The 21,412-nt window shown below is 40.6% G+C and overlaps 5 protein-coding genes across 5 annotated transcripts in view; 3 read left to right on the top strand and 2 right to left on the bottom strand.

Moving 5' to 3' along the window:
- The first annotated feature begins 532 nt into the window (after positions 1-532).
- Positions 533-1,747, top strand: LOC120448722 (protein terminus). Its single transcript, XM_039630892.1, has one exon. It carries the CDS (start codon positions 533-535, stop codon positions 1,667-1,669), a length of 1,137 nt encoding a protein of 378 aa, XP_039486826.1. The 3' UTR covers positions 1,670-1,747.
- A 98-nt stretch (positions 1,748-1,845) lies between these two features.
- LOC120449463 (mediator of RNA polymerase II transcription subunit 11) lies at positions 1,846-2,636 on the top strand. Its single transcript, XM_039631935.2, has 2 exons — positions 1,846-1,992; positions 2,049-2,636. The coding sequence occupies exons 1-2, from the start codon at positions 1,920-1,922 to the stop codon at positions 2,501-2,503; spliced, it is 528 nt and encodes a 175-aa protein (XP_039487869.1). The 5' UTR covers positions 1,846-1,919; the 3' UTR covers positions 2,504-2,636.
- LOC120449462 (nuclear fragile X mental retardation-interacting protein 1) lies at positions 2,629-4,417 on the bottom strand. Its single transcript, XM_039631934.2, has 3 exons — positions 4,156-4,417; positions 3,819-4,099; positions 2,629-3,760 (listed from the first exon to the last, which is right to left on the bottom strand). Exons 1-3 carry the CDS (start codon positions 4,345-4,347, stop codon positions 2,671-2,673), a joined length of 1,563 nt encoding a protein of 520 aa, XP_039487868.1. The 5' UTR covers positions 4,348-4,417; the 3' UTR covers positions 2,629-2,670.
- Positions 4,418-4,743: 326 nt separating this feature from the next.
- On the top strand, positions 4,744-6,670 carry LOC120447497 (ubiquitin-like-conjugating enzyme ATG3). The gene is made up of 4 exons (XM_039628894.2): positions 4,744-4,938; positions 5,396-5,531; positions 5,599-5,789; positions 5,958-6,670. Exons 1-4 carry the CDS (start codon positions 4,867-4,869, stop codon positions 6,549-6,551), a joined length of 993 nt encoding a protein of 330 aa, XP_039484828.1. The 5' UTR covers positions 4,744-4,866; the 3' UTR covers positions 6,552-6,670.
- A 782-nt stretch (positions 6,671-7,452) lies between these two features.
- The window catches only part of LOC120447496 (nuclear hormone receptor FTZ-F1), a 42,617-nt gene continuing 28,657 nt past the window's right edge, over positions 7,453-21,412 (bottom strand). The window contains exons 3-10 of the mRNA XM_039628893.2: positions 19,153-19,680; positions 11,817-12,034; positions 11,313-11,683; positions 10,792-10,848; positions 10,528-10,726; positions 9,394-9,652; positions 9,227-9,327; positions 7,453-9,105 (exon numbers count right to left, since the gene is read on the bottom strand). Of these exons, the coding sequence (XP_039484827.1) occupies positions 8,956-9,105; positions 9,227-9,327; positions 9,394-9,652; positions 10,528-10,726; positions 10,792-10,848; positions 11,313-11,683; positions 11,817-12,034; positions 19,153-19,680 (1,883 nt within the window). The 3' untranslated portion in view covers positions 7,453-8,955. The remainder of the gene's footprint in view (positions 9,106-9,226; positions 9,328-9,393; positions 9,653-10,527; positions 10,727-10,791; positions 10,849-11,312; positions 11,684-11,816; positions 12,035-19,152; positions 19,681-21,412) is intronic.

Below are 21,412 nucleotides of genomic sequence, written 5' to 3'. Positions count from 1 at the left end.
ATGGGAAATACTTTAGATATGTAAAATAGAAAATATTAAACTTGGCAAAATGGTGAAATGTAAAACTATGTCGCCTTGCTTTTAAATAAGATAGCTCAACTATGGGGAATAGAAAAATAAGATTCTTGAGCCATTTAGATCGTTAAAGGAAACACAATGCTGGAATTTTTATAGGGCTTATTAGGAGTGCCCAATTATAGTCTAACACCCAAAAAGTACTAAAGACTTGAATTTTGTACAAATCTTGCAACTGAAATGGCTCAGCTCTATGTGAAATACTATTTATAATCCTTTAAGGTAATAAAACTAAGTTTGTTATTCCCAATTTTTCGACTTACAAGAAAGAGACTCACCCGAAAGCTGATATACCTGCCAAACAGATATCTACCTGTTCAATAGCAGCTGGTTTGGATATGTACATCTATGTATACTACCTACACCTGCAGTTTCCTGCTACCTAGGAACCATCGAAATCTCAACTTCTATATATGCCCACTTGATCGAGTCACACAGCATCAGAAAGTTTTTGAAGATGGCCCGTCGCACACAATCGCGTTATATCTTTGACATTGAGGATAACTACCGAGTTTTCCGCCATCAGTTCTTCGTCAACGGGGCAAGGAGAGCGGATTGCACCACATGTGAAAGTCGAGTGCCAGCCAGCGAACCACACTATCACCACTGGCGAAATGACCTCAAAAACAACAGCAGCCATTGCATTCAAATTGGCTCCGAGGAAAAGGATATCCTGAATAGAATCGAGGACCAGGCCATCGAAGAGTTTATCCTGTGTGATGGAAGCATTACGGCAAGGACCAACGACTTTCTTCTGGAAGCTGGAATGGATGCAGTTCCTCAACTGCTGCGATTTTTGAGTTATGGTACCGAAAAACTGGAGGTCACAGTCGGATTCTATGTGGATGTGAAGAAGGAGCGAATGTACTACGAAAGCAGTCCGTTGAATATCGAAAACCATTTGGATATTGGTGAGGCTGTGGACATGATATTCTCCATGCTGCTGGAAAAGATCAGCAACTATGTGCTGCTCCATCAAAGGGTGCCACTGGAGGCGTGTGTCATCAGGAGGATGAAGGTGACGGTCAAGAGATTTTGCGTCTCCTCCAAAAGCAATCCCTGCAAACTTCCTTTGCAATACCGCGTGAAAAACGCAACAGAAGTTAACGGAAAAGGAAGTTTTAAATATTCCGGCGAATTGGCAAAGCTTTCTGAAACTTATATCAATAACAAGGATACAAATCAACATATTCCGGCTACGCTTAAAATAAACCTGTACACTTTCCGGGTCTGCAGAACCTCCAAGGAACTATATGCGGTGCCGTACTTGCTCCGTGGCGATGATGTCGAGAACACGCCCACCTTCATCATTCAAACGGACGTGGTTGGTGACTTTCAGGGCTTGCTGGAGATCCGAAATATTAGAAAGTTCCTGCGGGTGGCCACCCAGGATCGGGTCTTCGAGTGCCGCCAGTGCCAATCCCACTTTGTGGACCGGGTGCATCTGGCCCTCCACAAACAGATCTCCTGTGGCAGGAACTTTATGGTGTGGCACATGGACAAGGATGCCATCGAGTTGCACGAGAACTGTTTGCCTCTGCCGAAAAAGTACTTTAAATATGAATGGGTCGGATTGGCAGGCAAGAGCATTTAATGTAATTTTTAGAATACAATTCGATATACAACTCAATAAATTATTGAAAATAGATAAAATGTTCTCAATTCTAATATTTGGGATAATTGTTCAATTTCAAAAAATATTTTTTCAGCTTGAAATGTTTAGTATATTTCAGTCATAACATTTTGGTATATTTTTGCGTTCGTCTTAGAGCCAACTTATCGTGTTCTGGTCACTCTATTATCCGGCCGATTTTGTTTTGTTTATATTAAAAACACGAAAAACAATGAATCCTCTGGACAAGATACACGCGCTGGACGAAATCGAAAAGGAGATAATCCTGTGCATGCAAAGTGCAGGTGGGATGGGACTAGATAGTCACCAAAAAGTGGATAATAATGAACGTTCTTTCCAGGACAAGCCTTGCAGGAGTTGGGCAAGGAAAAGTCGTCACAGAAAAATGCCGAAACCCAGTCGCAGCAGTTCCTTAAGAGTCTGTCCAGCGTGGAATCGAAGCTTTCCGAGCAGATCAACTACTTGACCCAGGTGTCCACGGGTCAACCGCACGAGGGCTCCGGCTATGCCTCCGCCAAAGTGCTCCAAATGGCCTGGCATCGCATTCAGCACGCTAGATCCAGAGTGCGGGAACTGGAGGAAACCAAGGCCAAGCACTCGCATGCTGCTCGTCAGCAACTGAAGCGCCAACAGGAACATGCCGCCGCTCAGCAACAGCAGCAACAACAACAGCAGCAGCAACAACAACAACAGATGCAACAGGCGGCACAACAGCAGCAACAACAACAGGGAGGAGGAAACGCCAGCGGGGCGGATCATCCCATGGGCGGAGACTCCTCAATGTCAACCAACTAAACTGGGGCTATTTTTAAGGGTAAGGGTTTTATAGTTTTTCGAGTGAATTGCACTCAAGCACATTTTGTCAACCAATTGCGTGAATCGAAACATAAGTGACAGTCCTTTTAAGAAATACAATTGCATACTACTATTTGTACTTTATTTGCCTATCTTAAGAGGTAAAGTTATAAAGCATCCGGTGTTAAATCAACGGATTTATCACAAGTGGTATCCAAAGTTTCTTGATTTGATTTTATCTGACCAATGCCAAAGAAATTCTTTTCGCAAACGTATCGCACGCACTGCAGCAGGACATTGCGTTCATGACGTATATCCGATTCCAATAGTTTCGACAACATGGTGTTTGGGGTTTGTTTGCGAGCTCGCTTGAAGTTCAAGCCGTAAGTTCGCTTTGGAGCAGCTCTTTTGGGTGCAGGTTGTGGCTTCGGCTCTACTGGTTCGGTTTTGGCTGCAACTGACTCCGTTATAGTTTCGGTTACTCGCTGGAACGGCTCTTCATCAGGTGCTTCGTCAGAGGAGCCGTCTTCCTTGGCAGGCTCTGGGGTAGATGGAGATATTCGACTAATGTTGTTTCCTTCTGGCGGCACTTGGTCTGAAGATGTCATTTCTAAAGTTGGTGTTGGTGGTTTGTCTTCACAGAGTTGAGGATTCTCAACGGAGATAGGTGTATTTGAAGCCTCTGCACTTGCATCATCAATGACTGGGGTCTCAATTGGAGCTGTGGTTTCAGTTGGCATACTAATGGAGTTCTCTACTTGTGCTGTGACTTCCTTACTGCAGTCTCCTGTATCCTGGTCGTCACTCTCTGTTTCACTTTCTTCGTCACTATCTGAATCATACATTCCAAGAAAGCTAGACAAAGCATTAGCCTGCTTTCGAACTTTTCCCTTTAAGTGCTGGTAGTCCGGCATTTGTCCAGTTCCAGCAAATTTTGCGTTTCCCAAGATGCACAAGGATACTTCCTCATCTTTTTTATCTTCATCCGTTTCTTTCTGCTTTGAAGCTTCGTTTGCTTTATCATTACATTTGTTTGCACTTCCTACGCATTTTTTCTTATCGTTGGCTTTGCCTTTGGCACCTCTCTTTTTCTTGTTTTTTTGATCGAAACGTTCTTTGTGATCTGCTTGGTGTCGCGTCCGTTGGCGATCTTCCCGGTTACCGAAGCGGGATTTGGAAGCCTCAAGGCGCTCTCCGCGTTTAATTCGCTGTTCCTTGGCCAATCTAGCCATCTCAACATTCGCCGCAGTGGGAAATCTACAATTTTGAACAGCTTATTGTAAAGAATTAAAGAAATTGTTACTAATTTACGGACTTTTTTCTTCGTTCTGCCCTCCAAGCGGCCAATTCTTCCTCGGTCCAAACTTTCTTCACCTTGACGTAGGTACCCGTGATGTGTTTGGCTTCTATGTGACGTTCCAAGATGTTGTGCAGCGCAGCAAAATCGCAGTCATCCGCAGGGCAGAACTCGTGCTGCTCCAGGTGGCGCTTCATGTCCTGGGAGTTAGCCAGCTCCATGCCACATGTGTAACAAAACTCCGGTCGCGGAGGAGAGTGGTAAACTGGTGGGGATGCTGGCACGCTGACTGGGCTGCTCTGTGTACGAAATTTAGTTATGTTTAAGAAACAATCACTGACAATTGCAGACTCACTTGTTCCTGGTGCAGATATTTGGCTGGCACTGTTGATCCTCGTGCGCCGTACATGGGCGGCGGTTGCTTGGAGCGCGGCAGCAGGGTCATCCCACTGGGGGTAAGGTAGAGGTGATTGGACGTGCTGGATACATTGGGCTTGCCGAACTGTGGAGACGGCAATACAAACTTCGGCAGAACCTTTTCGTCCATTTCGTCGCAATACAAACGTCGAAAACAATGTGCGCGAACCGGCGCAGTGTGACCAAAGCTATCGAACAAATACAAAATACTAAAGCAAATGTGTTTCTTATAAAAATAGTTAACTTTGTTAAAACATTTTACAAGTGGAATATTTGAATTGGTGTTATGTTAAAGACCCTTGCTGAAATGCGGGCTTACAAATAAATTTATAAATTATTTTTTGACCTGCAGTATTTCATAACAATATTTATTCTTTCATTTGTATTCATTATTAATAACAAAGTGAGGTAAAATAGATTTCATATTTACGCAATTTTTTTTTTTTTAAATACCGTTGCTCTCAGAGCAACCTATCGATATGCCCGCCCACATCGATAGACCTAGTGTGACCGCACCGCACTGTTGTTGTCGCGACGGGCAAGACAAAAACAATTAACTGGGCAGTGCAAGTCAATTGAGGGAGCAATCTTAATTGTATTTATTAAGTTTAGGCGTTTAGATTAGTGCGAATACTCAGCGGCCGACGAAATGCAGAGTGTCCTCAATACCGTAAAGGGCACAGCGCTCAACGTGGCCGAGTATCTGACGCCCGTTTTGAAGGTAAAAAGTGCCAAATAAACGGAAAACTGACTATCAAAGCGAGAAAATGTGTATTTCAATGCATATGAAACGAGGGTGTACATATGAATGACAAAGAAAACCCGAATAGATAATGCGTTTCCTCGCTCAAATGCTTATTCCATTTCCCCGTTTCCCATTTTCCGTGACTTCTGTTAACGGCCCCCGGGGTGCTATAAATCGGGATCCACCGCTACACTTTCTCCAAACAAAAAGAAAGGGGCGTCTCAGAATTCTCTGCCCATTTTGGTGTCCTTTTTCCAAAACGGTCTTAAATAATGTAAACTAAACCAAGTTTAAGAGGCTTCTGATACATATACTGATCAATAATATTCTCAATAAAACGTCCTAGTTTTTGATGCATTTATAATTAAAAATGTATTTTAAAGGGGAAACTCCCTAGTGATGAATTATTCAAATAACGTAATCTTTTTTACAGGAGTCGAAGTTCCGCGAGACAGGTGTTCTCACTCCGGAGGAATTCGTGGCCGCCGGTGATCACCTGGTGCATCACTGCCCAACTTGGCAGTGGGCCGCTGGCGATGAGACAAAGACGAAACCCTACCTACCAAAGGGTAAGAGCTGCGATTTGCCATTGATAACTAGCCAATTGAATCATTAAAATCATTTGCCCCCACTTAGATAAGCAATTCCTGATAACGCGCAATGTTCCGTGCTATCGCCGCTGCAAGCAGATGGAGTACGTCGGCGAGGAGACGCTGGTGGAGGAGGAGTCCGGTGACGGCGGTTGGGTGGAGACCCATCAGCTGAACGACGATGGCACCACCCAGCTGGAGGACAAGATCTGTGAACTGACAATGGAGGAGACAAAGGTGAATTCGGGTTAAACTTTTTCACAAACATCTGTGATATCTATATTACACGTTTAAGGAAAGAAATCTGTGATTCTGACTTACTAGGATAAGATCCTTAAGTTAAACCATAACTCAGTTAGTTTGCAGCAGCTATTCGTAAATTAATAATCTTGTACTCCCTTTCAGGAAGAAATGCACACTCCAGATAGTGACAAATCAGCGCCGGGCGCGGGGGCCGAGGCCGAAGACGAGGACGACGACGAGGCTATTGACATGGACGATTTCGAGGAGAGCGGCATGTTGGAGCTGGTCGATCCGGCCGTTGCCACCACCACACGCAAACCGGAGGCGGAAGCAAAGGCAAGCCCAGTGCCAGCCGCATCGGGCGACGCGGAGGCCAGCGGTGACTCAGTGCTCCACACACGCACCTACGACCTGCACATCAGCTATGACAAGTACTATCAGACGCCACGACTCTGGGTGGTGGGGTACGATGAGCAGCGCAAGCCCCTGACGGTGGAACAGATGTACGAGGATGTCTCGCAGGATCACGCCAAGAAAACTGTCACCATGGAGTCGCATCCGCATCTTCCAGGTCCCAATATGGCCTCGGTGCATCCATGTCGGCATGCGGACATTATGAAGAAGATTATACAGACGGTAGAGGAGGGCGGCGGTCAGCTGGGAGTGCATTTATACTTGATCATATTCCTGAAATTCGTTCAGACCGTCATACCAACCATCGAGTACGATTTTACGCAAAACTTCAATATGTCTTAAGACCCGCCATGCTTTTCAATATTGACGCAATAGATTTACATAACTCATTAAACGCAAGTTTGTGAACTAATAATTGAATAAAGATTTGGGCAAACAGCTTACGCATTAAAGACCTGTAATTCGTTTTTATAATTACTTTTTATTTCACTTTGCTTTTGTTGTTGTTGGTTGGTTGCATGTTTGAAACATCTCTGAGATGAAATTGTATGTTAACATAATAATAAAGCATATTAAATCAATTGATCAAATATGCATTGTAGTTTTAGGTAGTTTTGTTTCTAGTTAAATGATTTTTTTTTTGCGTTTTTAACAGTTTTTCAAACTTAAAATGTGTGTGTTGCTTGCATTTATATTCATCATTTAATGTATAACTGTTAGATCGTTTTTTTAGATTTTATGGGTTTATAGTATATATATAGATTTTCTTAATAGTTAAAATCACTTTTCATTTGCAATAACAGGTTCACATCGTAATCAATATTACAATAAACATACCTAACGCCATTCATACCTGAATAAACATTTATATATTTGTATGTGTATATCGATCCCCCCATCTTTTCCCTTCTTTTAACGTGTTTTCAACAACATGCCGCCAGCGTTACGTTAGACGTCAACAATTTTGCCCTTTACTTATAATCTTTAAATATAACTGATCCACTAACTAGCCAACTCTCATTGCCAACTTTTACATTATTTACCCATATTTTCTGTACTTTTTTACATTTTATAATACATATAGAAGTTAGACATACCAACTAGTGACCTAAATATATAATATATACCTAGGCAAACCTATATAGATGTCATCGTGCTTTCGTTTTTGTATTCTTTGCCCCCTAATAATCTTGCGTCTGCCAGAAATTTCTATTATTTTAGTGAATCTTTTTGCTCTGTTTTGTTACACCGCATTAAACATTTGTGTTGTTTTTATACACGCTGCCTTGAAATTTGAAATATGTGTGGTAATTTGTGTCTGTTTACTGAATTTGGAGTTTAAACTTGTTTAATTTTATAAGGTACGTTTTGTTTAAGCGCAATGCCTAGGCGCGAATTAAGGCAATGATAAGATCCGAACCAAATTAGGCGCAAATTTGGAAAGTCCGAGAAAATCTGGGGTCATTATATTAACAAATTCAACAATTCTTAAATCCTTTGCCAGGTAACTTAATATTTGAATTGAAAGTTGACCCATTAATAGATATTCATTAAAAATAGTTTATTTGGTTTGTTTATTCCGATTTTTGATTTTTTACAATATTCAAGTGTTGCTTTAATTCGATTTCTTTTCCGTCTCATTGCCCAAATTCATGACTAAACATTTTTTACTTTTAGTTTTAAAGTGTTATACAGCTTTTTAAAATGTTTTTAATTGGATGTTACCCTTTTAACAGATTTTTCGCCTTTCTTGCACAAAATATATTTTGTATTTTAAATATAAGCTTTACACTTTCTGGTTGCTGACATTGAAACAATTACATCTTGGTTGAAATTTACAAATATTTGAAACTTGCTGCTAAATTTAAATATACATGTAAGTATATATTTTCTATATAGTTTTTAACACGATCTTTATTAATTTATATAATTTCTTGCTCTTCATTATCTTGTTGTAGGTAGTTGTTTGCATTGTTTTCTTACACTTAGATGAAATTACAATTATAATATACACATACATTCATACCATGAACACCTAAATTTGCTTTGTTTTCATTTTCTTTGTATGGATTTACCAATTTTTTTTTGTTGCCATTAGATTAGACGCAAATACTATGCAAGACACTTGGCGCAAAAAAATACAAGAATCGATCTACAAGTGGGAACGATATTAATTTGAAAACTATAGTATAACCAAATTCTAATTAAAAATATGCAGGACGCTTAAAAGTACGCCAATTTACATAAAAATATATATAGATTTGTATCCATAAGTATCGTATTCATATAGGTATATAAAAATAAAATTTCTCATGCTTCTTTTTTTTTGTAATGCCTAAAAAAGTGTGTTTCTCCTTGCCGTATTAAAATTTAAATCCATACATCTACATATTCTCGTTTAGGTTCAAGTGTTTTAAAATTGCTTTATCAGGGACTACAAATAAAACACGAATTAATTTAAGACAAATTAATTAATTAGTTAAACGTAAACTAGACCTAACCGTAAACGTAATAATAATTAACATTGAATCAACAAATGTGTGCATGTGTGTGTATAGGTGTGATAGTTGGTGGTGTTGGTGGTAGTAGTGATGATGCATTCCCATATTCATAATACGGAATTCTGTATCCTTCGTTCGCCTTCCATATCCCGGGACTCCCGGGACTCCTTGCCTTGAGGCACGCCCCGCCTTGTTATTTACATTTCATAAATGATTAAGTATTCCGTGTCACGTTCTACCGGCCTCTACCCCTTGCGCTTGGCGTGCAGCATCTCCATGAGCAGCGTTTGAGTGGGCGCACTGCCGGCACAGTGCTTGGTGTACAGGTGATCCTCGCCGCGAGCGGCCATGGCATGGATTTCCGGTAAGATGTTAACTAGCCCTCTGAATTTGTCCTGCAATTGGCCGAAAGAAATGGGTTTTAAAGTTGTTTGCACGGAACTTAAAAATGCTTTCGAAGGGTAATGGTTTAGAGCTCAGATACATATACATATTAAAACTGAATCCTTTACTCACATTGACTGACGGATAGCAGGTGAGAGTGTAGTCCAGCAAAGCGGCTTGCACATTATCATGTCCCTCGGAGACGGTCTTCCGGTTGACAATACCCCGTACACCTATTGAAAATATTTGAGGGTTTAAGAAGTTTGTCAACCTGCGCAAAGCATCTTATACGGCCTTACTTGGATTCAACAGGATTAGGAATTTCATGCAGACATAGTCGCCCATATCGAATTTCAGATCTCGCAGCTTGTTCTGCAGCTCGTTGAAGTAATCGCCCAGCTGTGGCACACCCAACAGGCCCAGGCTCATCAGATTAAAGACCTGACCATTGTTGAGTTGCGTCTCGTCGGGCAGGCCGTTATGGAGTCGGTGATGCAGGTGATCCAGAACAAGCATGTCCGACCAGGAATGCTGCAGCAGCTTCATTTGGTCGTCGACCTAAGTTAAAGAACATTAAAGAAATGTTATTAATACATTTGAAATGAAAAGGGACTTAATCATAACAGGCGCGGTTGCCACTATTCATAAAAAAGGTTTAAAGAGCTGTTTTAATTAATATTTATACTACAATCATAACTTCTCAATTCCTTATCTCAATCAACTAGTTCGAGTTTTCATTAATACATTTTTTTTTTAAACAAATAGTAGTACAATTTTTGTTCTATAAGTTATAATAATAATAGCTAATTTAATTTTAACTAATAAACCTTTTCTCTTTTTACTTTTGACCCAAAATTCTTTTTTTAAAGTTTTTTAAATAGAGTGATCAAAGTCTGTGTTATTTAAAGCAGCAACCGCACGCCTAAAGTCAATAGATACATTTTGAGTGATGATATGGTATGGAGATAAGTTAGGCCTAGTTTTGGATGGTCTGGTATTACAACACGCCGTCTCTTTCTCTTGGGGATTCTCTCGGTTTCTTCGGGTCTCTATGTCTCAGTCTCAGTTTCAGTTTCTCCGCTCTTGATGGGCTGCGGTGTGGTATGGGTGAGCACATCAGTTGCGTCATTGAGCGAGAGACGCTGCTGCTTGGCTGACTGACTGACTGGTTCAGCTTTGCTGGCTAAGTAGGTCAGACGCCAAATGAAATCGAAATTCAATGCAGATTCTGTCGGCGTCGCTGTCGACGTCGCTTTCAGTTGTCGGTGGTTTACATAACATGCCGCAGACTTGGCCCCTAGTTTGAAAACTGGTTTTTGGCTTTGAACCATGTTGCTGCTGTCTGTGTTTGCTGTGATTTCTGTTTCTGATTTACTCGATGTGAGGATATTCGGGTTGTTGAGGCAACCCCCATGCTTTAAAGTGCTCCATACCTTCAGATCCTTGAAGAAGACAGTGTTCCGTGCCCAGTCCACTTGCGAGAACAAATTCTGGTCGAGCACTTTGCACATCAGCTCGAAGAGATCCACTTCCACCTGGTTGTAGGTTTGCTTCTGCAGCAGGGCAAACAGTTGCGTCTGCCATTCCCGATCGTCAATCGATTGCACAAATTCACGAATCATCGGTGAGACTCTGCATGAATAATAATGTGATTAATAAACCTCAAATACACTTCAATTCACGCCTGGAAAACCCACCTTAATGGTTCGTTCAGCGCGTCGGCTGTGCTTGATGGATGTGTGCCAGAATCGAAGCTTTTTGGTAAACAGAAGATATAGAAAAGGTTGTTAAAATTATAATTCAGATGACTTCTGATTGGAGAGCTCATCAAGTGATAACTAAGCAATACGTAAAAGGGCAGTTTAATTAAAACCTCAATTAGAGATCAATAATATTATCATATGATTATCAGATAAATAATTCAAATACGAAGATACTATCTGATAAAAATACATTTTAAAATTTAGATACTCTTGTTTTTACGAGGAAATCCTTAAATGTCTTTAAACCTTTTGCCTAACAAAATGCATTATATTGATAATTAATTGACCAGACTGCCCTTTTCCACATTTGCTGCATGATCAAGTTGAATCCTTTTCCACAAATGGGGTAATGTAACGAAATTATCTTTTGAATGTTTGTTGCAGTTCGTTTGTCGTTTAATTTGTTCTGAGTTCGGATATTCTTTGAGTTTTGTTCTGGCTCTTGGGCTAAATACCACAATTTCGAGTCGGCCGTGTTCTGCAGAGATCCTATTCCAGCCTCGTGGCAACTGCTGTTGCCATTGCCGCCGTTGCGATGCAGGCCATCGGTGGAATTGTTTCCTCCTCCTCCGCCGCCCGCATTATTGCCACCTCCTCCTCCGGACGCTCCGTTGCCCGTGCTGCTGTTGTTGTTGCCGTTGCTGCTGCCGTTGCTGCTATTGCCATTGCCCACGGAACTGGGTCCGTTCAGACCTCCGCCCCCACTGCCGCCTGTGCCTGCGTTCATGGGCGTGGCTATTACACCGCCCGTGCTCGCGTTCACCTGTCCCAACGCAATCGCAATGGGGCTGGGCGACGAGTCCGGAGATTGGGTGAGTGAGGATACCTGAAGATATAAACAGAAATTCGTTTATTACTATAGAACTTTAACTTCATTGTAATATGCTACTGCACTGACCACGATCAAGCAATTAAAAAAAATAAAATATAAAGAAAACAATCCCGATTGCATTTCTCACCTGAGGTATTTGAATTTCCTGCTTAATGTTCATATTTGGATATGCTTGCTGGTAGCCCGGCGAGATCGGCGTTGGCTTGATGTCCGGACCCATCGAGTTGCGCAGCGCTTGCAGCGCCAACTGCCGCTGCCGCATCACTTGCAACTTCCGCGCGCGATCCCGTTTGTACATGGGTCCGAATTTGTTGCGTCCACCACGCATTCTATCCGCTCGAACAGCTGCAAGAAATGCATTTGCAAATGAGTGTGAAGTTTTGAAATGTAGAATAGAAAATGTATTATATTTAAAAGAATTCATAGAGCCCAAGTCGTTACTTCTGTTCCTCATTTCCCAAACAAGTCCCCTTATCTCTGAAACTGCTACAAAAAGATTCATTTCGTCTACCTGCCTGAAAATCATACGGAGATAAGAACTGCAGAATGCAAAGATATTTTATATGCTTAGAGACCATTAAATAGTTGAACAAATTAATGAACCCCAGATTTAAAAGAAGCTCCCAATCTGGTGACTAGAAATTTGTATGCTTGCATAGAAATTTGAAGTCTTTCAACATCTCCCACTTAACTGACCCACCATTCGGACTGGCAAAATTGCAACGTGGGGAAAGCATCCTATTCGTTTCATACCGTACATGCTCCTCATTAAAAGCCAACTCATAACAACGCTTCGCAGAAACAAACGCACACCATCAAGTGCAGGGTGCACATGCATACGCACATATGGGCACGCACATGGAAAATATGGTTACATACACATATTGCGCATACGCCGCGTTGTACAACGGTAGTAAAACAAAAACTGTACAACGCACATCTGTGTATTTACGTGCGTTTGTGTGTGGAGAACACGCTAAATGAAACGCAATAAAAATGCGCTTCTTATGGCGCAGCACGAAAAATGAGCGTAGAGTATGCAGTGAAATAAAATCGTAGCAATATCAACTTAATGGAAATCAAAGTGAAAATCGTAGTTATTATTAATAGATACTAGTAATACTAATAGAATTAGTAAAACTAATAGTTACGTATTAACAAATACGTTTTGAATTATCTTCAAACTGTTACAGACTGCTTCTACTTCTACAAAAGAAGTGTGATTTGTCTGTTGTGAATAAAAATACAACCAAAATTGTATTAAAATCGAAATATTGTGGTGTTAGCTCAGATATTTTCTGTCCGTGTAAGTGGGAATTGCGAGGGTGGCGGCTTAAGCCAAAAACAGATTGCGATTGCAGCTAGCGCCATGTTGATTACAAGATGCAATTGTCGGGGGTTGTTTTCGCACACCCGTAGCACAAAACCAGAAAAACAAAAAAAAAAGCGCGCAAGTGGGTGGCAATGGGCGGCAGGTGGCCACTATGAAATATACATCTCAGGTCCAAAGGCAAGGGGAAAAATTAAAATACAAGCACATGCACACGAACACGAACACCAGCATTGATATATGCAGTTTTAGTGCGGCGAACAAGTAACTGTAATTTAGGTCAAGCGTATTGTTTACAAATAATCAACATACATATGCATTTGAATAAGTTTGTGTGCGTTAGAGAGAGAATGAGGCACTGCAACTTCTGCTCTCAAACGCCGCAGTTGCGGCTCTCTCTTTTGATTATGTTTTGGCTTGGCAACGCGAAAGAGCTTTCTATTACGACATTTCTCTCCCTGCAGACAAACACACACACACTCACACACAGGCACACTTGCGAACCCGAAAGAGAGCGAGGGAGCTTCAAAGACTGAGAGGCTTTCCGCATTAGACAACTTTGTTGTTGCTGTCGAGTGGAGTAGGTCAAGGACAGTGTGTGTGAAAACTGGGACAACACGGCCATTGTTGTTGCCTGCCAACTCTCCCAAAAAGAAAAACTCACTCTCTCTCACACTCTCACAATCTCACTGCTCTCTTGTGTGTTTGGGAAAGTTGTTTGTATTTGTGGGCGACTTACAGCCGCTATTTTATGGCCTTTTCTTTTTTTCCGGCTCAGTATCAAGTCTATTTATGTTGAGCAAGGTAAAATAAATACGAGAAATACAAATCGCTAATCGCCAATCGATAGGGAATTTATGGAGTTCGTAAAATCGTTCCCTTTCCATTTTTTTCCGGCTAGTTTGTTGATCCATTTACTATCTTCTTTAGCTGACTCTTACATAATTTTCCAGCGACATTTCTTCACTTTCAATTTCGGCTTTCATTTACATTTTCACCTCTTGATAGAAGTTTTTTCGAGTGGGGTTAAGTGGTTCAATTTGTATGCGACAAAATTGTTTGTTGAAAGTTATTCCCACCTTTCGGCCCTTCCTTTTTTTTTACTCTTTTCGTCTTTTTGGGGAAATTTCTCACACAACGGGAAAATCAATACGAGGCCTGTCACTTGCCGCTTTTGTAGGCGGTTTAGAGTATTGACATTATTTCTTAAGCTGATAGCAGCATATGCAATTTGGTTAACACTAATTTGGCACCAGTGGTGCGTATACGTTATTTTGTGGTTTAGTTTTCGGCCTAGCGGATGTGGGACCAATGTATATTTTAATTGAATGGTTAACTATTCCACTGCAAAAATTTATTGTGCAGTTTCAAAAAGTTAATCGATTAATAGGATTATCTATTATGAAAGTAAATAAAGTATGCATCAAGGAGTTTAGTTCGATTGTTTAATTTGTTGAAAAAGCTATTTTCATGGCTTTGGCAAAGACAGAACATCCTTAAATGTTCTGGCCAGTGAACAATAAATATTGTCAACTTTCCATAACTTGAAGCTTTGCTTTTAAATAAAGCTAAATAGTTCTAAAGAAAACAACGAACCGTATATATTTTAATAAGAAAATATAATAACAAAACCTTGCGCAGCCCAAAGAAGGCTAGAAATGCCTGTAGTACTGCATAGAAGATGGCGTATACGCAATATTAAGTATACGCCTCTTATTCTTTGAAAACTCATATAATGAGTAGAACGAGCCGATAGTTCCTAATAGTGTACCTAATTCTAATCTTATAATCTTATAATAATAGATGAGCATTTCCGTAAATAAATAATCCCTGCGATTATAACAAACAATTTGTTGTTACCCCAAAGTAATTCCACTTGGCAACAAAATGAAGCCAAACTCCGAATTAAACTCGACAACGGCAGAGAAATCCCTACTGACCCTAACTCCGTAACAAAAACATATGGCATTCGAGCCATGTGAGTCATGTTGGCCAGCTAAGCCGCAAGTCTCGCTGGTCTTTACAGCGCCCTGAAATAAATAAAAACACTCGAGTCACAAAATCCAAAAGCGGCTCAAAATTGCCGCAATTATAAAGACCAAAGCCAAAGCCTGACTGGGAGATATAGTCGGTGGATGAGCGGAGGGGGGAGTGGAGGGGAGGGAGCCGGCGCTGACGAAAGAGATTTCATCAGAGGCAAACGGAAGGACGGAACGAGACGGAACGGAACGGAATGAAAAGAGGCAAACGGCGAGAAACGACGACGACAACGACAACGACGCGAAAATGTTCGTAATAATTCAGTGAGTATTAAAAATAAAATTCACTCGCACACACACACACACACGTACGTTAGCGCACCGCACACAACATGTTGCATTGATTACACACTTACACGCAGAAAAACAGCGAGAGAGGCAAACATTTTGTCGTATCACGTGCACACATACCAGCGCACAGTGGAATCTAGGTCATGAGCGCAAGAGATGGCACTATGCGCCAAGTACACGAAGGCGGAACTGAGATGGCGATACATTGATATACGTATGAGTGAGTATATTGCACACACGTTGTTTTTGCGGCCTCAGTCGCCGCCGCCGTCGCTGCCGGCTGCCGACTGCGCTGCCCCCGCTGACTCAAGTGGTTTGGTTGTGTGGGTGACCGGAGACACACGACAACAAATAAAACTCAAATGAAAAACGAATTTTGTTCGAGCAATCGTAAACTTGATGGACAATATTTGTTGGTCATGTGTTTTCACCAAGAGCCAAAAGGAAAATTTGATTAAGCGGAAGTAAGCCAATCCCTTTGGAAATTGATGCAACATGATAAACTGAATTTGCATGTAGTATAAAAAAACAACAAAATTCTATATTTGATATAAAATTTAAATATTTTAGATTTTTGTTAAAAAATAATAGTGCCAAAATATTTTGTAATTTTAATGTTTACCTTTTAACTACAGTGTGACAATAAAACGATAATTTCTAATACACAATAAATAGACCCTTTCCTGACAATAATTTTTTGTTATAATTTTCAAGAGGCCAGCATCTATAATATTCAAACAGTCTTCCATGCATAAATATATAACAAATTATCTAAGGCTCGAAAACTCCACCCAAAAGCAATTTCGGCGTCCGGCAATCACAATTTTCACGCTTTTCACACTTTGCTTAATAATTTCCACAGTTTGTTTGACGCCGCCCCACAAACAACACAACAAGTAACAAACAAAAAGGAAAACCGAAACGCAAAACAAAAATTGCTCGTGCTAGTTTGAAAGCAGTCCACAAAAGCAGTCAGTCAGGAAAAATCTATTACAAAATGCAAACAATTTTTGAAAAGAGAGCAACGCAACCACGTAGAACTAAAGTAAATATTCGCTAAATTCATTACATTATAGAAGAAAAACATAGAATTTTAATTGGTTTCTATTACTTTATTTGAAAACAAAAAAAAGTTGAAATGGAGAAACCGAAAAGTTCCTCGACATGATTTTCAGTCTGATTTTTTACTTTTTTTGATAGGAAACTCATTAGGAATTCAGACAATTTCTGGAATCATTCGTTTCTTTTTTGATTTAATGTTGATAAATTTGGAAGAGCACATATAGTTAAAGTTCCTTATTTGGAGTGCGCCCTGTAAAAATGCGAGAGAGTCCAAGTCTCTCTTTTTCGGTTTGCCGCTTTTTTGTGTTTGTGTTTTGGTTTTGAGCTTTGTTTTTTGCCCCGCGCTCAGCTCTGCCCGCCCCTGCCCGCTCTCCTCTCCCGGCTCTCTCGCAGCAGCGACGCTAGCAGAGCCTTGTTTTGTGGGTGAGGGCGTGGAATTCTTTTGGGACCGGTGCATGCTGCACTGGCTCTGAATATATGTACACTTGGCTCCACGCATATACATATGTACGAGTATGTGTTTATGTAGATGTGGGTCTCATATAAGTATGCATGTGTGTATATATGCCTACAACATAGTACATATGGCAGTACATGTCTGTGTACTATATTCGCAGCACATGCTTGTTTGTGGGGCGCCCTCTCAACTGGTGCGGTTGAAGTTGTTTTACCCTTAAATAACTTTGACTTACGCAAAAAAAAAAATGGAAAAAGGATGGGGAAATGGGGAGCACTTTTTGCGGAGATGAAAAAAAATTATGCAATTAAGGAGGTAAATGCAAAAATAATAGGGAGTGGGAACAAATTACAATGAAAAAAGAATGAGTGGAGCTTAAAACTTTTTGCAAACTTAGCTTTAATCATACTATACTTCAAGTTTCATAAAGAACTTAAGCTGTTTAAGAGACAGAAATCCAAATGGGGAAACTAAACAATCATTACTTATTTATTATTATTACTACGCTTCATTGATTATTCATCGTTTATAATTGATAAAAAGAAACTATGATATGTTAAATATACTCGAAACACCACATCAAAGAGATACAGAATAAGTTCTCCATGCTGGAAGCCAAAAAGAAGCCCACGAAAATATAAAAATATACAGCACAACGTAAATGAGAACAGGCCAAATAAGAGACAGTACTTTTGTGTAGTAAAACCAAAAAAAAAAATAAAAAAAAAGGAGAACAAAAAATGTTGACGCAGTGACAACTATGACAAAAGCTGGCGTCATTAAGACGTGACAGAGCCAAGTACATCGAAAATACGAACCGCAGACTGACCGACCTACTCAACAATATAAACAATAATAACAATAATACCGAGACAGGCGGGAAACAAATAATTGGGATAGGTCTGGGATATGGCCGCAGATATGTATTTGTTTATACATATTTAACGCCGTTGTTCATATGTGACTGAAATGGGAGCACAGCACAGCACCATGTAGGCTATCAATAATGCACTTTTGCATAATCTTTTGCTGAATCACTCACTCCGAAGCGAGACAGCAGTTGGGAAATAAATAAGTAAATTCTCGGTAGATCGTGGAAATTCCTGAGGGACAAGGATTTAAAGTTCATTATTTCCAGCAGAAGCAATTCTCCAAAGAGAATTTCAGCGCTGGTTGCCTCATTTGAGGGTTTTGTTCCTGCGCATTTATAAATAATAAGGAATATCGATTTAATTTCATTTACTGCCAAAGCGCTGCAACCGAATGCCAAAAACTGCCAGCAAGAGACGAACCCCGCTATATTATATACACCTCCATACAAACGGATGTGTAATAAGGAAAAAGGGGTCATGGTTGCGCCTGTCAATAGTCGAAATAATGCTGTCCGCTTTTTGTAACAGGTAGAAATTAAAAACAAGAGTCTATAGTAATTGCGAAAGGATAATTGTTACCTTTTTAAGAAATATCACGTCATTGTCAAGTGCATAAGTGAACAGTCTAGTGAAAGCAATGACCTTTTATATTGGACAGTATTTTTAAAAACATCTATCTATCCATGATGTTCTCAGTGCTCCACCTAATACATTGATTTTTAGCAAAAGCAAAAATAAGGAACAAATACTATACTATACTATAAATCAGTTTGCTAAAAACGAACAACATGAAATAATACGAAGTACGCACTGGGAGAATAATAATAAGAATAATTTGGTCAAGCCTCTACCAAGATTCACTACTAAAACCGTTTTAGATACCCTAATCAACTTGAAACTAACCATCTTATTTGTAACTCACACCGACATTGGAGCATCATTCGAATGAAAAGCATACATAAGTTTTAAACTAATTTCAAGGACTAAATACTCAGTGTCAAATCAGTAAATATCTGATTTTCAGAATGCAAGATCCATATTAAATGCAAATAAAAACAACTTTTATATTGCTCCCCCAGGGACATCACTCATACGCAACGTTGTCAACAAATTGTTGTCGAGGGTCAGGGAAAATACGTGACTTTAGTTGGAGCTGACTCTTACGAAGTCTAAAACTATCTAGAAAGAATCACTACGTTTAATGAAGATCACATGATGGGGTGGCTTGAATCATTAATATAATAATAGAGTTTGAATTCCTCCCATTTATAACTTGATTTTGGGAATGCCTTGAATGAAAGTTGCTGTGACTAAGTTGCTTTCTAATCTAAAAATCTAAATCAGTAAATCCCTTCTTGTGACCAACTCGTTTGCTTATATATAATATAGATAATATATAACTTCAGACTCACCCTCTAGCTTCATGCCCACCTCAAGGCACTTCTGGAATCGGCAGTAGGGACACCGCTTGCGCTGCGTCTTGTCGATGTGGCACGACCGCTCCGCCACGCAGGTGTAGACCTTCTTGTTTTGCACGGTGCGCTTGAAGAAGCCCTTGCAGGACTCGCAGGTGAGCAGGCCGTAGTGGTAGCCGCTCACCTTGTCGCCGCACACGGGACACAGCTCCTCGAAGAGGTGCTTAAAGTCGATCACCTCGCCGCCATGTCCCGGCGTGGCGCTCGTGCCGCCCATGGAATTGCCCGGTCCGGAGTTGCCGCCCGCTCCGTTGTTGCCGTTGCCGCCGTTGCCCACGGAACCGGAGGACATGTGGCCGGCATTCGGATTGGCATTGTTGCCACTGGAGCTGGCGGCCTGGGGAAGCAGCATGTAGCCACCGCCGGCGGAGCTGCCGCCGGAGCTGCCGTTGAGCAGGTTGCCACCGCCGCCGCCACCGCCTCCTCCGCTCTGCTGCGAGTGTGAGGAGGTGGTGTCCTGGTAGCCTGTCGGGAATATATACTGTGAATCGAAATTGTATATATACGAGTAGGACGAGGAGTTGAATTGATTGGCATTGTTGGCGATATTCTGTTGTTGCTGTTGCTGCTGGTAGTGTTCTTGCTGCTGTTGCTGCTGCTGGTGTTGCTGTTGCTGTTGTTGTTGTTGCTGCTGCTGCTGGTGGTGGTTGCCGTGGTTGCTGTGGTGCTGCTGGTTGCCGCTGCCACTCCCACCGCCCCCCGCCAACTGCAGCGTGTAGGCATTGTATTCGTGCTCAAATTTCGTTAGAACATGTGCATCATTATCGTTGTTGTTATTGTTGTTACTGCTGCTGGTGGTGTTGTTGCCGCTGGCGCTGTTGTTGTTGCTACCGCTGGCCGCGTTGTTGTTGTTGGTGTTGTTGCCACCGGCGGCCAAAGCGGGACTGGAGGGCTGCTGCTGCTGCTCCAGCTGCATGCTGAACGGCGATATATTCAGCGACGATATAAACTGTACGGTCGCCTGTTGCTGATCCATTTCTAATAACATTTCATGTACGTTTATTTGAATAGAATTGAAGGCGAGTGGTTTTGTTATTTGCTATTGGTTTTAATTCCTTTCCTTTAATTCAGAAGGCCAAAGAGTTTTCCTTTGTTGTTTTTGTTTTATTTCCTGGACGGAAGGTTAAATTGTTTTTCTTTTTCCTTTTGCGCTTAGCTTGGCTTAATTACCAGCACTTGAGTTGCAGAGTTGTTGGTTTAAATTTGGTAGTAAAATATGTTGCGGTTAACATACGGTGGTCTGGTTTTTGCACTTAATTTTTGCAGATTTGTTATTTGCAACATTGTTAAGGCCAATTGTTGAACAGAATATATTTGGGTGTTTCTGCAACAAATTGTATTTGCTTGTTTTCAACAGTGATATTTAAAATGTATCGTAATATCTTGACATATTTTATATTCGTTATAACGCAGTAATTTAATGCTGTTTTACTTGCTTTACAACTATTTATGTTTTACTTTCTTTGCAAGAAATGTATTTTATAAATGTTTGGAATTGTTTGGTTCTTTAGAAGATGTGTATGTTATTGTTAATTGAACAATTTCCTTTACAAGAAAATCATTTAACAAACTCGCTGTGTGATCCTTAATTTGTATCTTGCATTTGATAAGATGTTTTCTTTTCTTTTATTTTTTGCTTTGTTTATTCATTTTGCATTTTACTTTTGCTTAAATTGTTACTTTTTTTGCAGGTACTTTGACGAGGTGAGTGAGATAGAGATATATGTATATTTATATGTAGAGTAGACAGCAAAAAGGATGATTTCTTTATAAACTTTTGGTTGGTTTGCCCGGATAGAGGTAGGACTTTTATATATACTTTATATATAAGCTTGATTGTGTGCGTTGAATTGAAACGAGATGTATAAACACTTTTTGGCTTGCTTAGTATATTTTCACTTTTGTATTTTGATTGAAAGTGGGTCACGAATTTATTGCACTATATGTGGGAATCGGATTTGTTGTTTAAACAATTTGCATTGCACACACACACGCACACACTGATGCACTGAGACACACAGTCGCACACACACTCTCACGCAACGCAGCAAGAGAACATAATCCTTGGGCTGTTCTGCTGGTGTGGGTGAGGTGCAATTGGGTTTGACTTGAATTTTGCTTGTATTTGTATTGTATTCGGTGCATGCAATTCGATTGCCTTTTTATCTATTTCGCAATGGCTCTTTTGTTTATTTTG

The sequence above is a fragment of the Drosophila santomea genome, chromosome 3L (genome assembly GCF_016746245.2).
Source record: "Drosophila santomea strain STO CAGO 1482 chromosome 3L, Prin_Dsan_1.1, whole genome shotgun sequence".
Lineage (NCBI taxonomy): Eukaryota > Metazoa > Arthropoda > Insecta > Diptera > Drosophilidae > Drosophila > Drosophila santomea.
The sequence above is the reverse complement of the archived record's forward strand: the minus strand, read 5'-3'. Positions and strand labels throughout refer to the sequence as shown.

Excerpts from the sequence above, each read along its gene's own strand:
- LOC120448722 (XM_039630892.1), top strand. The coding sequence starts at position 533 with ATGGCCCGTCGCACACAATCGCGTTATATCTTTGACATTGAGGATAAC.
- LOC120447497 (XM_039628894.2), top strand. The coding sequence starts at position 4,867 with ATGCAGAGTGTCCTCAATACCGTAAAGGGCACAGCGCTCAACGTGGCC. Across the intron at positions 5,532-5,598 it reads GAAACCCTACCTACCAAAGG|ATAAGCAATTCCTGATAACG; the intron begins GTAAGAGCTGCG and ends GCCCCCACTTAG. Across the intron at positions 5,790-5,957 it reads TGACAATGGAGGAGACAAAG|GAAGAAATGCACACTCCAGA; the intron begins GTGAATTCGGGT and ends ACTCCCTTTCAG.
- LOC120449463 (XM_039631935.2), top strand. The coding sequence starts at position 1,920 with ATGAATCCTCTGGACAAGATACACGCGCTGGACGAAATCGAAAAGGAG. Across the intron at positions 1,993-2,048 it reads CCTGTGCATGCAAAGTGCAG|GACAAGCCTTGCAGGAGTTG; the intron begins GTGGGATGGGAC and ends CGTTCTTTCCAG.
- LOC120449462 (XM_039631934.2), bottom strand. The coding sequence starts at position 4,347 with ATGGACGAAAAGGTTCTGCCGAAGTTTGTATTGCCGTCTCCACAGTTC. Across the intron at positions 4,100-4,155 it reads AATATCTGCACCAGGAACAA|AGCAGCCCAGTCAGCGTGCC; the intron begins GTGAGTCTGCAA and ends TTTCGTACACAG. Across the intron at positions 3,761-3,818 it reads AGGGCAGAACGAAGAAAAAA|ATTTCCCACTGCGGCGAATG; the intron begins GTCCGTAAATTA and ends TCAAAATTGTAG.